General features: G+C 31.5%; 1 protein-coding gene across 2 annotated transcripts; it reads left to right on the top strand.

Annotated features, from left to right (window-relative positions):
• Positions 1–1,770: 1,770 nt before the first annotated feature.
• LOC129316032 (protein ZINC INDUCED FACILITATOR-LIKE 1-like) lies at positions 1,771–14,451 on the top strand. Of its 2 annotated transcripts, none has more exons than XM_054960269.1 (18): positions 1,771–1,888; positions 2,042–2,212; positions 3,619–3,659; positions 4,601–4,661; positions 4,777–4,879; positions 5,310–5,412; positions 6,033–6,086; positions 6,171–6,233; positions 6,829–6,878; positions 7,008–7,083; positions 7,716–7,892; positions 8,508–8,595; positions 9,850–9,935; positions 10,030–10,137; positions 11,078–11,122; positions 11,240–11,328; positions 12,095–12,138; positions 14,022–14,451. In XM_054960269.1, exons 2-18 carry the CDS (start codon positions 2,050–2,052, stop codon positions 14,120–14,122), a joined length of 1,452 nt encoding a protein of 483 aa, XP_054816244.1. In that variant the 5' UTR covers positions 1,771–1,888; positions 2,042–2,049; the 3' UTR covers positions 14,123–14,451. The 2 variants fall into 2 exon arrangements, with proteins under 2 accessions (XP_054816244.1, XP_054816243.1); XM_054960268.1 differs by having other exon boundaries at positions 7,008–7,122; positions 14,016–14,451.
• The last annotated feature ends 1,761 nt before the right edge of the window (positions 14,452–16,212 follow it).

The raw sequence follows: 16,212 nt of genomic DNA, 5'->3' as shown, positions 1-16,212 counted from the left end.
ATTTAAGTTATTAAATATTAAAGTATTAATACTTGTTAATTATTTGTCGGTGATGATGTGATAATCATTAGGTAGTCTGTCAAAATGCTATTTTAATTCTTTACATAAATAAGAAATAATATTAGTTCTCTAGCATTTACATATAATTTTGAGATTTACTCCCTCAATTTAAAAATATAATATATTTTGAAAAAATTAATTTTTTAGTCCTTCAATTTTTAATTCACTTGTACCTTAATTTCTCAATTATGACTTATGTGACTCAATCCCTCAACTATGACTCGCCTATGATTTAGTTCCTCAACTTTTGAATCATTTACAAATTAGTCCCTTAATTTTATTAATTTTTTTTCATGTTAGCTTATATCTCACATCAATAAGCAAGAGGAGGGTATTTTAAAATAATATGTGAGCATTTTTTATCCCTCTTATTTGATAATATTTTATTTTAAAAAATAAAAAATAAGGATCGAGTTATAGGTGAATCAAAAGTTGAGGGATTGAGTCGTAGCGAGTTATAGTTGAGGGACTGAATTTTAGCGAATTATAATTGAGGGACTAAGTTACAAGTGAGTTAAAATTTGAAGGATTAAAAGATTAATTTTTTCATGTATTTTTAACCAAATCTCACTCTTTAATAAAGTAGTTACCTCCTTTTAAACTAACTTTATGTTTTCATATTTATTTCTATTAAACACTCTACAATAAATATAAAGTTATTATTAATAGGGGCACTTTTAAAAAAAAGATAATAATTATACTTCAAAAGATTAAAAATACTTTACATTTTTGAACATCTAACTCTTCAAAAAATACCTTATATTTTTGAACAGAGGGAGTAATAATTATCAACTATCCTATTATGAACTTATTTGTAATTTTTAAAAAACTCATAAATAATTTTCTCTAGGATTAAATGGCAAATTGACCTCTGAATTATATGTTTAAGAGCTTTGAGGTTTTAAAACTCATTTTTAGTATAATACTTCCTTTCAATACTTCAAAAACATGTAGCCTATCTTGTTGATAATAAATGTTAACTTTGATTGTTAGTTGATAAAAAAATTATAAAAGAATGACCCTAAAAATTATAAAAAACAACCAATAAATTAACATTTGTTATTGGTAGGGCCAACATTGCATTATTTAGCTATGCTTAGATGGACTAATTTTTTTTTTAACCACCCTTGTTCAAAATAATATGATAGCCCTTACTCATTTAACACTATATTCAGGCGTCGATACAATAGTTTTAATTTACTTATCATTATAATTGAGTCTTACAATATATTACTTACGGGCAACAACTTAGCATTAGCAAAAAAATATTTATTGTTCATATTTATTTGAGATTTAATAAAATTTTTACATTAACTGTTGAAAATTTAACACAATCATCTTCCTTTATCAGGGCTTCTAATTGGCTGTATAACACAGGCATAGCTTAAGAGTAAATTTTATTTTTAATTCATTATTTATAAATAGAGTAGAAGGGAGTATTTAAAAGGCAAAAAATTTCAGGTGAAAAAAAAAAAAAATCGTAGCTATAGTCAATTTGCTCTGGTGCCGACGTCTTCTTAGTTGTCTGGATGGTCATTTTGCGACCCCCGCACCAGAACGATTCTTTCTAGAAGTATGTCACTATGTCACTATGTCACATTATTTCTTTTTATTTTTCTTGTTTCCTCCAAAAACAGTTGCAGACACTTCACTTCTGTTTATTATATTTATTTCTCCTCAATCCCACACAAAGACTTTATGACTTTCTTCCTCATTTGATTTTCCACCGTTTCCCCAATACGCGCAACAAACTTCATCACCTTCACATTTTCCATTTGCTTGCTTGCTGGAAAAAACAGAGACTGAGAGTGAACGCGAGACGGCAACCGTAAGTTTCTTCTCCTAGCTTTCGTCTCACGTTCTATTCTTTTTTCCCTAAAATAAGCAAAAAGCCCTTATTAATTTTCTGATGTCGTCTTCTGATTTTAATTTCCGAGGGTTTTGGCATTTTCTGAATTGAAAAACTCAAAAACGAATATAGGAAGGAGAATGGCGGGCGATGATAACAGAGATCGCAGTAATGAAGCGCCATTGCTGAAGAATCGGTACTATGAGAACTGCCCAGGGTGTAAGGTGGACCGAGCTAAAGCACTGAACAAAGGATCACCATTAAAGCATCTCCTCAACATATGGATGCTAACTATGTGCACCAGTAAGTATATATACACAGCTATTTTGTTATCTTAGAGGTATCGGCATGACGATGACGACTAATTCTAAGTAAGGTTATTCGGTCATCAAAACGTTTCTACTCTCTACTTGATCTGAACGCACGTTTAAAGATAATAAGAAGGTGAATTGTAACACATGAATCTGAAAATGGAGTTTCAGATGTATATAACTACATATACATGCATGGTTAATGACTAAAGTGCATTTGTATCTAAAATATTTAAAAGTATTCTTAAAGGAGTTATTAACATTTTACAAAAAAACGTTGTGCAGTATTGCAGTGTTTAAAATGTTTTTCTTTAACGGTTATAAACCAAATATTTGTTGGTAAAAAAAAAAAAAACCGGTTATTAACCAAATATTCACTTTTGAAATAAGGTTGCTTTTATATCGATTTTAAAAGGTCATTATTTCATAATTTTTAACTGTTCATAGAAATATCTTTAGGACAAAATTTCACTTTTATTTTTGGGTCGACCACAAAATTTCACTTTAATAATTGAGCTTTTTTTATTTTTAAATTACGATGTTTTTAAAAGCATGTATATTATTTTTTAATTAATGAAAGAGATTGGCCTTTAATTGCTATTTTCCCAATTCAAGATCCTTAGCTGTCATTATGTCTCAAACATGGTCTTTGTTCTTGCTTTCTTGGGCTCAGTTCAGCTCCAGCAGAAAAGAAAGTTGGTTTATCGACTTGAGAAAAGTAAAAAAGAATAAGCTTTTTTCATGATTATTACTTTTTTTCCTGTTTTGTCATGGCAAAATATTGTTTAAAGTTCATGATAGCCTTCCTGACTTTTGTTGGAATATTATAGCGTTTTCTAATTGTTCGACTCAGTTCTAAAGCTAAAAATCAATCTAAAATTTGTCATGAAACAGTTTCAAAACAAGTTCTGGGGGAAAAAATAAATTTTGAGAAGCATATTTAAATTGGTGAAATAAAGGGTAAAATAATAATTTATTTTATTAACGTAATTGTTATTAATGAAAGCATGATATTTTTTACATTTTCTCTAGTTTTGCAAAACAAAATGCAACAAAACATCTCATAGATATTCTTTTTTAGTTCTGTATGACAACTTTTAACTTTTCTTTTTTTTAGAAAACAGAAAATATATTTTTAAACAGATTTTTTTTTTTCATTTTTCCCCCCAAACAAGCCCTTAAGTTGTCGGGACTTCAATTTAATTTCGTATTCATTATCAAATTTCATGTCAATAAATTCTTTTAATACAACTATTTGGTATTTGATTTTTTTCACGGGATTTTTTATTTTACGATTAGTATCTATGGATTCTTCTTTCATTTGATGTTGATTTTTATTTTTAGCTTTATTTTTAAAACAATCTGATTTCTTTTCTTTTTTTCTTGTGCTCTGTACAGCGTTGCCTATATCATGTATCTTTCCATTCATTTATTTCATGGTGAGTTTGGTTTTTCACTTGCCTTTGCTGTTACCTTCTTGCTTCAAGACGTAAACAGAATAGATAACAGTAGATTTGATTATTTTTCTTCAAGTTATTTATTTTTTTATTTTCCTAAAAAAAATTTGGCATTTTAATGAATGAATTTGAGTACCGATGTAGGCACACACACATATTTATATATAAAATTTATTGCAAGTCATACTATTTACAAGTCATGAATAGTGTGGCCCATTCCTTAGATTTTAGGCGAATGTATGGGAAAATATATTTGGTTACAGTTAAATCCTGTTTTTTCAATGCATATTCTTTTGAATTGGTTCCATTTTGTTGGTCTGTATTTGGAAAAACTTGCGCATTTAATCCTTGTTCCAAATTTCCATTTTGAAAAAATAATAAATGATAAGCGCACATTATCCCGTTCTTAGGGTTTAGTTTTAGTGGCTTAACGTCCGTAAATTATGTTTTATATTAAAAAAAAGGGTTTTTGCTCAAGCAGAAAGTCATTTTCTTGCAGATATCTAATATTCTATTATTGTTAACTAAAACGAGAAGTTGGTTTCTTGAAATTTCCATGAATGGCTTATTGGGTGGATGGATCTGGGATGTCTTTGAATAATCATAAATGGAATCTTTGACTTCAGAGACAAATATGGTATAAGTTGAAATGCAGCTTTGTATAGTACCTTAATGTGGAAGAAAATTTCTCCTCAAAAGAGACTGCTTCAACTAATCTCAATTCAGGCTCACAAATGGTCCAATTGATCTCTTTAACCGTGGAAAATATTGCTTTGCCTTCTGCTTTATCATATGCTATGGAACAACTCACGAAATAAAATTTTTGTCGTCTTCAACTTTATTTCTTCTTACTTTTGAGCATGTAACAGTATCTTCAATACAGTGGCATATAAGATGAACTATTCATAAACATTTGCTTGTAGGTAAGAGATTTTGGTATTGCAGAAACGGAGGCAGACATTGGTACCTATGCTGGTTATCTGGGTAAGGTTCCTATTAGTCCTTCCATTCCATTGATGTCCATTTGAGAAATTTATAAGCTATTAAACTAATGATCTCCATATGGAACATGCTGATCTCCGTATGAAATATGTTGTAGGCTCTTCCTTTATGCTTGGCAGAGGATTGACATCTGTAGCTTGGGGAATAGTGGCTGATCGATATGGTCGAAAATATACTATACTTTTAGGAACTATTGCAATGTAAGTAAACCTACCCCTGATTTGGATGATTCCTTTAAAGCTCTAAGCAATGATAGAGAAAAATAAGAGAGCATTTGGAGAAATGGAATTGTGGGAAACATGCTCTTGGCATAATCAAGGAAAATTAAATACCTAGGAAATTGGTGATTGTTTAACGGATATTGGATTGGAACATTGTTTTATTTAATTTTTGTTTGTATATTCTCTTATTTATTTTATTTTATTTTATTTCTTGTGATGGGATCCTTATAAATAGTCCTCTCACTAGTTATATGTCAGTTTTTTGACACCAGTTGAAATTTGTTTATCTTGTTAGTTTCTCTCACTTCATCCCTCCCCCTCTTTCGTCATCTCCTTCCTCTTTCTTCCTCTCTACTGTACTACGTCAATAAGGTTATTCATATTGATATTGATTATGATTTGATTTCAGTACTGTGTTTAACACACTATTTGGCCTATGCACGAGTTTTTGGATGGCTGTTAGCACACGATTTCTTCTTGGAGGCTTAAATGGTTCACTTGGAACAATCATGGTACCATTTATTGATGCAACATATAACATCAAATTGAAATTGAGTGAATTCATATTTTGGTTTTAGAAAAGATATGCTTTCTCTCTTTGGTCCTCCAAAAGTTTAACGGGTCATTTTGGTTCTTCAAAGAATATTTTGTCTCCAATATTGTTTTCACATTAAGCACGTTGGCTTATAACTGACAGACCATGGTGCCATGGCGTTATGAAGACCTGATGTGATCATCAAATGCAAAGTCGTCATCTAAAATATGTTCATGGCAGTGCATCATATTGTTTTGCTGCTATATCAAGGCTGGTGACAGTTGGGTATATAATGGCCATGTCAACTTTACATTAAGCCGTATCACCCACTTTCTTTGTTATTTTTTAAAGGGATTAATGTGAGGATGATATTGAAGATGAAAAAGTCCTTTATAAGACTTGAATGGGACATCCAGACTTTGGGAGGCCAAATTGAGATATGCGTATATTTTGAGGTCTAAATTATCTATTCACTAAATTTTCATTTAACAGCACTCGAGCTAAATCAAAAGTTTGAATTACAATACTTGAAGTCAGTCCATTTGTTTATTTGTTCTTTACAAGACTCTGTTGTATAACAACATTCTCTGTCACCAGGCTTATTGCACTGAAATTCTTCCAGAAGAACACCAAGCAAAAGGGCTGGCAACTGTAAGCCTAATTTACTTTGGCCAACTGTTAGTTCTTATAATTACTTCTTCTTTATGATAATTTGATTGTGTGATCTGATTTCAGTACAGTTCAGCTTGGGGCATAGCTTTAGTCATTGGTCCAGCGTTAGGAGGCTATTTGGCTCAGGTACTGTATTCCTGCCTCGTGCAAAAAACTAGATCTTGAAGAACAGGTTGGCTTTTTCACAGGGACCTAAGATGATTCCTTTTGTACAGAGACACCCATCTAAGCCAAATTTCTAATGGAATAGGTGTTTATCTTTAACTACATTTCAAATTCATTGTTATCATAAATTTTGAAAAATATAACTTTAAATCTCTGTACTTTGATTGGGTTTTGTTATAGGTTCTGCACTTTTCAGTGTTATAGGTCCCTATACATTTTTTTTGTGTGTGTTCTAAGTCCCTATAACACTGCTCATGGAGGGACCTAGAACACTGGAAAAAAAAGTGTAGGGACCTATAGCAAAACTCAAATAAAGTGCAAGGATTTAAAATTATATTTTTCTTTATAAATTTGGTCTATTCCTCCTCCTCCTTATTATAAATAAAAGGGAGAAGGGCTGCTACAGGGTGTGTAAGAGTTTACAGGTGCCTGTGAGCCTTCTCATTTATCATAATTCTGTTCATATCTTCAATTTTCATTGCATGCGTGTGGAAACATTCCCAGGAGCACAATTATCAATTTTTCTTCTAATAATTTGGGAATATTGATATTGCAGCCAGTAGAGAAATATCCACATATATTTCCAAAAGGTTCTTTATTTGATAAGTGAGTATCCTTGTTATTTCAAATAATAATTTTGGCTTCTTTTTTTTTTTTTTTTTTTACTTTCTTGATCATCTTCATTTTCTAGTACGATATGCTGATATTCGTTTTCCCGAAACAAATGGCGTACAGGTTTCCATACTTCCTGCCCTGCCTTGTAATATCAGCCTTTGCACTCATTGTATTAGTTGCTTGCACCTGGCTCCCGGTAATTAATAGATCTTGCAAACCTTGCTGTTTACAAGCTGTAAGCAATGCAGTTGCTCCTTGGATTACTTCAAATGCACAAGGTCTAAGATCTAGTTGATAATTATAATTGTGAATTGTATGGAGTACAGAGGGTGGTTCAAACATACATGCCTGAGTTCAACCCTAAGCGTATTTATCCTTTACATATTTTTTGAAACTTAAATCTCAGCAACTCACTGTTCTGACATATCTTAAGGTCCAACAAGAAATCCATCGATTTGCCTTTTATGGCTCTGTCGTCATGATGTTTTAAGACTACTGTTATTGGCTTTAAAATATCAAAAAAGAAATTCCCTCTCTGGGTTAGGGTAAAGGCATGGTTCTATTATGGTTCTCTGCGAGAGAATTAATGAAACTGATGAGTTCTGCTTTTGAGTCCAGAGCCTCGTACTTGGTGAAGCCTGGAGACCTGTCAATAGTTATTTGCTTTTTTATTCTCTGTTTATTTGATAGGTTTCTGCATAATTTAAAATATAACATACTAAAAATAGAACCCTAGAATTGTATTTGCGTGTATTGAATTTTGAGCTGTTTGTTTTTGACAAAAAGACCACCTTCTTATATTAAACTTGTTCTTCATAAACTCTGCAGGAAACATTGCACAACCATAAGGTTAGCAACGATTACAATAAGCATGCAGAAGCTTTAGAAAATGATATCACGGAAAAACCATTTCAGAAAGATGGAAATCTCTTCTTGAATTGGCCCCTCATGTCATCCATCATTATTTATTGTGTTTTCTCACTGCATGATATAGCTTATTCAGAGGTATGCTTCTTACTTAATATTAGGACAGATAGTTTAATGCATTTCACATAATATGTTTGTTATGCGGCCTATCTAGCTTTCAATCTTGTTCTCCAACCTCAATTTTTTTTAAATTTTTTTTTTCTAACATCTAGTTGATCAATAAAATGAAAGTCATATCCTACTAAGGGAATTTGGCTGCCTGGATTGTATAATACCATTGGGCTTTATCAACAACTAATTGTTCGACTAAATCTTTCACAATGAAAATCTGTTCTGCAACTTACTTAAATATGTCCTTCTTAGTCTCCCTTTACATCTTTTCATAGGACTAACAGTCATTTGCTCAACAATCCTCATTGGTGCCCCTAATGACCTTTTTTTGCACATATCGAAACCATATTAATCAAATTTCTAAATGGGTGCCTCTTGTAATTGGTGCCATGCTACAGGCACCTTTTGGCATGGCTAAGGAACATTTGCTCAACTCTCTGGTGTCTTTCTTAGCTCATGTCCAAACCTCTTTAATTGATTTTCTACCATTTTCTTCTATGGCCACACATTCATATTATCATTCTCGTCTCTGCTACGCTATTTTTGGCCCTTGTAGTCCCTTCATTGCCCAACTTTCTGCAGGTTTTCTCGTTATGGGCTGTCAGTCCTTTAGAGCTTGGGGGTTTAAACTTTACAACAGATGATGTCGGTGATGTTCTTTCAATATCAGGTATGTCATTGATGGAATTTCCAGATATATACGTTAATGTTGTAAATTAGATTGTCTTTCTAACCTTCCATCCCCTAATATTGTGCATAAACGTAATTGCATTTATGATGTCATGCGTACCAACTTCCTCCAAGGCTTGTTATGTAACCAAAATTTGTTGAGTAAATTGCAGTTATTTTAATTTCCCCAAACATTGGTAAGATTGAGACGCATTTAGAAGATTACCTTTACTTGGTTTTTGGTTGAGAAGCCTTCGATAAAGTTTCTTTAGTGCTTGTTATCAAGTTCTTCAATGAAAGCGTAACTTGTACAGGAAACTTTAAACGCATCATTCACATAGTGCTAAATATCTAAGGTATTAATGTGTGGTTCTTCTATTGGAGAGTTTTTTTTTTTTTTTAATTACGTGAATTTGTTTATCTAGAATCATACACTGCGCTGTGGGTATATTAACTGCTTTATGACTTCACATTAGACTTGATGATGCTTAGTTCTGAGTATGAAATTTCTTAAAGTAGGTACTATTATTTCCATAATATTTTAAAAATTTTTAAATCAAGTTTTTTGATAAAATTGTTTTGGACTGAACTTCTTATATGGATGCAGATTTATTCAGTCTTCCTTGATTTTCATGCAAAAGTATATGCAAGAACTGCATATATGAAAATTTCAGCTAGTTTAAGGCAGGAAAGATATGCATTACAAATATGAAGGACCTGTTTCTGTTCCCATTTTTTATTTTTAAAAAGCTGTTTTGTAGTATGATTTTCAGAATCATTTTTTGAAACAAAACAAAATGAAAATCTGTTTGGTTAATTTAAAAATAGTTTAAAATTAAAATAGGCTGTTAATAATTGTTGTAGGTAGTTGATAGTGGCGGTTTATGATGAAAGTTAACCAAGTTAATTATATTTTCTAATAATCAAATATAATATGTTTTGAAAATAAGAAAAATAAAATAAAATCAACTTTAAGATGTTTCCATTTTTTGTTTGTTTTTAAACAATAAAAAATGAGAACAGTTTGGAAGACAATTAAATTTAGAACACTTATCCAAACAAGTTTTTTTAACTTTTTTGTATAGTCGACCCCACTTAATAAGATAAGATTTATTGTTATTGTTATTTGTTTTTAAAAATGAAGAACAATTTTTGAAAGCAGAAACCAAACAGGCCCTTATTTTCTTGTTTCCAGTGTCTTGATGCTATCACAGAGATTGTGCTGATTGGCACTGACCTTTGCTCAATTAATTAGGATTTGCTCTTTTGTTCTACCAAATCTTCATTTATCCAACTATGGAGAAAGCATGTGGAACCATTAATCTTGCTCGCATTGCAGCGGTTAGCTTTTGCTTTCATACAATAATTACTATGATCCAGCATTTCCATTGTCAGTTGCTTCTAATCTGTGCCTTTATTTGGGCACCGTTTGCAGGTTTTAACTATGCCTCTCTTGCAAAGTTACCCTCTCATAGCGATGCTATCTGGCTTTACACTGCACCTAGTGATAGCTATTGCTTCAGTCCTTATGTTGTGTGTCCCTGTAAGTGCATCTGTTTTTTTATTTTAACAAGCGCAAATAGTAACATTGAGGGGTTAAGGTGAAGGAAAATGGCTGGAATCAAGTAATTTTTCTGGATATTTCTAATCTGTTAGATATGGATAGTAATGCTTCTCTAACACAAGTAAATGCAATTTGTGGAATTTACCTTTCGAAATTTAAGTGGCATAAATTTCAACACATATATGGTAACACCATAAATTGTACCTGCTTGGATATAATTTAAAGTATCACATAGACAAGGACGTAGTTAGAACTGCCAATAAATATTGGCCAGGCCTTTAAGGGCTCAAGCTCATAAGTTTTCTTATTCTAAAATCAGCATTTTTCTCAAGCCCGGCTGTCATTGACATTCTCAATGCCGGACTAGAAAGCCTCATAACTTTTTTTATTTTAAACTAAAATTTCTAATTATACTACTACATATATAAATTTCAAAGTATCTTAATTCAATATTTAAAAAAAATTGTAAGCTTTGAAGTATAATTAAAATATTTAGCAAATTGTCATGTCCTCCTATATTAATTCAAAACTTTAAATTATATAAATAATAAAGTTATAAAAAAATTATAAGGAAACTTAAGGGCTAGCGCGAGACTTTTTTTGTAGAATCTATAAGGGTAGGGCCTAAAAGCCTTTTTATATCAAAATCCCTTATTTTTTCAAGCCCAGCCCTCAAACAATACAGGACTTAAAAGGGTAGCTTGCCAAGCCTGACCTTTATTGATGGCTCTAGATGTGGCTCCTTTTTTGTAGTGTTCAGCTTCATAAGTAGTACTTTACACAAAGTAAAAAAAATACAAGAGAAAGAGGCGATTGTTGTTTTGCGTAGTTGCACGTTAGAATAGCAAGAGCAACTATCTCCTTCACAGAACATATATCTACATAATGAGCTTCCTGACTGTAAACTTTTCTTGGCCAGGCGATAATTGATACCTGTTTATTCCTTTTGCAAAATAGAGCAGTGGTAAATTACAAATTCTTTAATTTCAGTTCATTAGTTATTCTTGCTTTTTCCTCAAAGAAGTCGTGAGATTATCATGATTGAGTTGGGCTAATGTGGCATGTTGATTGGGGAAAACAGGAACAACACCAAAGGGGAGCAGCTAATGGTATGGCTATGGCCGCTATGTCACTCTTCAAAGCAGGTGGCCCTGCTTTAGGTGGTGCAGTGTAAGTGTACCTTTGAATTTTTTTTACCCTTTTCCCCTGTTTTGCTTTCTCCATAAATTATTATTTCTGGGGAAAATTTGGTTAAAAAGGTTTGGTTAATTGGTTAGATCGAGTCACATTGACCAAATGGTCTGTGGTTTGTTTGTATTTCACCTGGAAAAAAAAAATATATATATATATAAGTTTGAATTGGCAGTAGGTTTTCATTTATTAAGTGAGGCTGTCAAGATGATTGTAACTCCATCAGTCTCAGCATTTTAGCTTTCATTTTCTCTGTATCATCTGTTGCATAGATTGATCTGATCCTTGTGTTTCTGAAAGCTTCTAGGCAACTTGTCATATTTCACAAGTCACAGTTTAAACATTCTATTAAGGGTTTTAGAGAACGAACTTGGTCTTCTAAAGAGGCTATAACAAAACGGGAAAGACACATTTCACTCCGTCAAACTGAGGCTTGGTTACAATTTTAATGCACTAATTTTGAAGTTCGGCAAAAAGCCCTCCTGTTCTTCGAAAGAAATGTAGAACAACTCAGCCTCATTTAACAGGAGAGTGTTTTGTATTCTCCACAGCTGACGTACTTGTAAGCCAGCCTTAATTTGAAAAAGTAACATTTATTTTCACAAAGAAACTATCCATGCCAGTTTTTATTGTAATCTCCAACATGCTTCCTCATTTGAACACATTGATTAACGTGCTTTTTCTATAATGTGCAACATTTTGAAACTAATCTGCAGTTTTCTTACTATGATCTCGATCGGTGCAGGTTAAGTTGGTCACAGAAGCGGTTAAATGGTTCTTTCCTCCCAGGTATGACGCTCGGTTAATGTGTTTGTGTTGTATTCTGTCTCATATACTGTTTAAAGACATGAAAGAGTGAGGAAAAACATTTAGGTGCGCTGCTTTTGATATTTGCGATAAAGTTATTGAATAAAGAAGGGAAAAATTAACGAAAAATAGCAGCTAAGGACTATTGTGTGATATTTATATCACATAAGGACCAATAATTTGCTATTTACACTGCAGTCCTTTGGTCTTTCTTTGATATTAATTTCTTAAGCAAAATGATGAAATTGCCCCTCAAGTAATTAAAAAAAAAAAAGAAATCAATATTTGATAGAAAGATTTAGTTGCATGTGTTAGTCATTCATTAACAAGTATCTGTTTGATTTTGACAATTAACATATTTGTGATTGACAATAATACATTATGACGTTTAACAAATAAAATATGTAAAGTTTTAAAACACTCAATTTATAATTGTCCATGTCAGATTAACAAGTAATATTTGTAAAATAACAATAATTCATTCGAAATTAACAAGAATTTGTTATGGTTTTAACAAGTTGAAAAAATTGATAGGAAGGTTTAGTTATACGTGTTAGTTATTCATTAACAAGTATCTGTTTGGTTTTGATAGTCTATTTGTGATTGAAAATAATACATTGGAACGTTTAATAAGTAAAATATGTGAAATTTTAAAGCTCTTAATTTGTAATTATCTATGTCAAATTAATAAATAACATTTGTAAAATAACAAGTTCTATTCAGAAGCTAACAACACGTCATTACGTTATTACATGGAAGTGGTCAAAAATTTAGTTTACTCCTATATATATATATATATATTTTACTATATGTTATTAAAAGGCTTGGTGACCTGGCCACCAAGCTTTTTAGGAGGTCAAGGGTCATGAGTTCAAACCCTCCCTTAATCACCTGAAATGTTTATTTTTCAAATAAAATGTTACTTGTGCTGTAGCTTCAGTGACCTGCCGCTAGCGACCCTCGCAGGTTGCAGGGGCTCTAACGATGTTGCTGCCGTCAGTGGTCTAATAACTAGTGATGGTGGGATTTCTTTTCTTTTAAGGGGTAATTTCATCATTTTGCTTACAAAATTAATATCAAAGAGGATTGCAGGGTAAATAGCAAATTATTAGGTCCTTATGTGATATAAATATCACATAGTGATCCTTGGATGCTATTTTCCCAAAAATTAATTTGTAGGTCTTTTTAGTTTTCATTGATTTTTTGAATCAGTAATTTATTTTATTTTAATCAAGTTTTTATAGTTTTTTTTTGCGTAACAAATTATTATAGTTTGATCAATTAAATATATTAACCCTTGAAGGTTAAAAATATTGATGAATGATTAACTTTTTCAAGATGAAAACACTTTTAAAATTTATAGAAAAAGTGATCTAACACTTTTAGCCGAAAAAGTAAGATAAAAAATTTGATTCAATACAATTTTTACATTTTTATTAATTTTTTATAAATATATATATATATATATATAAGTTATTTAGAAAACATATCTAATTATATTACTTTTGATTTATAAAAATTATGTAATTAATTTTAAAATTATATAATATTTTAATAAAAATATAAAAGTTCTTAATTTCATTTTATCAAAGAAAAAAGAATTTTAACCTTCAGAGATTAATATATTTACTCTATCAAATTATAAGGTTTGATTAAACGAAATAAATTGCAAGGATTCAATTCAAAATTACGAAAAACTAGAAGGATATGCAGAGTAATTTTCTCGATAAAAGGTATAAAATGCACACACTTTTTACAACTCAACACTGTATCATGACTGCATGTTCCGTTCCTTATGCTTCAAATCAATAATATCAGTTGCTGCAATTAGGTAAGCTCACTGATTTTGGGACATTTAGCTACAGGTACTCATTTGGTGTTTTTTATGCTGAACCTAATTGAAGCACTTGGAGTGCTGATGATGTTCAAACCATTCCTGGCTGAGAGAAAAGAGCAGTTACAATGATGTCAATAACGTGTTTGCTTGAGCATGGAGAGATGAAGTAATCATGAGGTAATGTTATGAGCAATATAGATTCTCTCTCTCTCTATACTCTCTCTCAGGGCTGAGAAAGAAACCAAGCAGTAAAGGAGAAAGAAAAGTGAAAAGAACGAGTCCCAAATGCTTTCTCGTGTTGCAGTGAAATCAACTCCTGTAATATTTGTCATGAGTCCAATCTGTTGTTGTCTATTTAGTTGCTATTTATATGTAATTTTTGGGTAAGTTCATGGTTGCTTTTGTTTATAATTGTAACAACTTGGCCACTATGTTAATGAAATTTACTATCTTATGCATCTCGCCATTTGATCCTTGATTATTGTTCACCTACAATAATATGAACAGTGATACCTACAGTGCTTGCAACAGTAATGGGCTGATACATCCGGGCTTTATATGCTTGTTGAAATGAGATCAATGAAGTTTGACTACATGGAGAAATATACTTGGTAAACCCTCAGGAAAGTTTGCCTATGCCTTTCACATGTGATCAATCAAGTTTTGAATTTTTATCGGGAGAGATATTCATATTTAACGCTCGATTGTATTTCAAATAGCCTTCAATAAAAAGGCACCTGTGAGCAATTAAAAAAAAAATGACACTATATCAAGATAAGATTGTTAAAACATTCAAAAGCCAAATGAGATTAAATGTCTCAATTGTTTGTCTTTGATATGTGGTATGTGTTTACTTTTAGTGTGGCACATCTACTTTTACTTCAAGTCATATGTTTGCTTTATCTATATTAATTAGGTTTGCCTTATATGTAACTGGCCTTTACTCCCATGTACGTTGCACGGAGAGCATTTAATTATATGCATTCAATATTTTTTAGTAAAACAAAGTTTCATTGGGATTAACATCATGTGCATTCGAAAATGAAGAGACATTTTACAGAGAGATGTTTCATTACTTATTGAATTACATGTGAAGTGAAACATGTTCAAACATGATTAAAAGCAAAACACATATTAAATCAAGTTTTTAAATATATCTCTATAAACAACATTTATTGTTGTACATGTCCCATGAGGCAATAGAATCTTCGACTTTCTTGCTCTTAACTCTTGATAACACAACATATAGCTGATCATGTGTAAAAACTTGCTTTGGTAGATACAATCCAACATTGAATGATTGCCCTTGACTTTTATTGATTATCATTGCAAACAAGACGGTAAGTGGGAATTGCCTTCTTTGCATGTGAAAGGCTCATCTACTTTTAGAAAGATTCATGTCCATTTTATGAATTAAAACTTTCATAGTTTCTTTAAACCATTCAAAAGTTATAGCTTCTATTACATTTCTTCCAACATAAGTGGTGTGTAACCTTATAACATTACACAAACCTGAGGCTTGGTTTATATTGATAAGCAACATTATAGGGGTCTTAACCTTCATGTGGAGCTTATCAGGAGGTAATCTAGAGCAAGTGATTGTGTTAAGAAACTCAACACTATACAAATCATCAAAGGAATCACTATCATCAATTGACTTGCAAATGGAATCAGAATTCAAGAACTTAGCAGATTTATTAGGAAGCAATCAACACATGTGATCATTAACTTGGTTTGCTATTTCAATGATTAGAGTAAGAATTGCTTTATCATTAAAATATAGAATGTTATATAAATTATCAAGTAGATGAGACTAGCTTTAACTGGGTCCTTATAGTTTGAAATCAATAAATTATGAGGGACTTCTATCTCAACTACACTATTGTGTGGTTGGCCTAGGTTTCCATCGCCTATATTTAAAAGCCATTGTGAAATTTTTTTTTAAATCTTCATCATTATTATTTGAAGAAGCTAATGATAGCCACATGTTTTACTTAAGTTAGAAGATTGTACAATGATCCTATAGAGGTGAAGAACTAATGCTTACATTTACAATTATTATTCTGGTTCTTTTAGGAATGATAGGAAGGTTTTGTCAAAAATCACCTCTCATGACAATAGATTTGTCTCCATAGGGATAATTACTGTGCATTATATCCCTAAGGGTACAATTAAAGGCTTCAACACAATAGCATTGCACCATAAGTGCTTCATCCCAT

This window comes from Prosopis cineraria, unplaced genomic scaffold (genome assembly GCF_029017545.1).
Source record: "Prosopis cineraria cultivar Desert tree isolate PC_DT_omini unplaced genomic scaffold, ASM2901754v1 PC7, whole genome shotgun sequence".
In the NCBI taxonomy this organism is placed as follows: domain Eukaryota; kingdom Viridiplantae; phylum Streptophyta; class Magnoliopsida; order Fabales; family Fabaceae; genus Prosopis; species Prosopis cineraria.
Note: the sequence above shows the minus strand (reverse complement) of the source record. Positions and strands in the feature narration are given on the sequence as shown.

What these genes read in the sequence shown, in the direction of transcription:
- LOC129316032 (XM_054960268.1), top strand. Translation starts at nt 2,050, where the DNA reads ATGGCGGGCGATGATAACAGAGATCGCAGTAATGAAGCGCCATTGCTG. An exon ending in AAGCAAAAGGGCTGGCAACT is followed by an intron (nt 6,087 to 6,170) that starts GTAAGCCTAATT and finishes ATCTGATTTCAG; the next exon opens with TACAGTTCAGCTTGGGGCAT. An exon ending in AACCTTGCTGTTTACAAGCT is followed by an intron (nt 7,123 to 7,715) that starts GTAAGCAATGCA and finishes TAAACTCTGCAG; the next exon opens with GAAACATTGCACAACCATAA.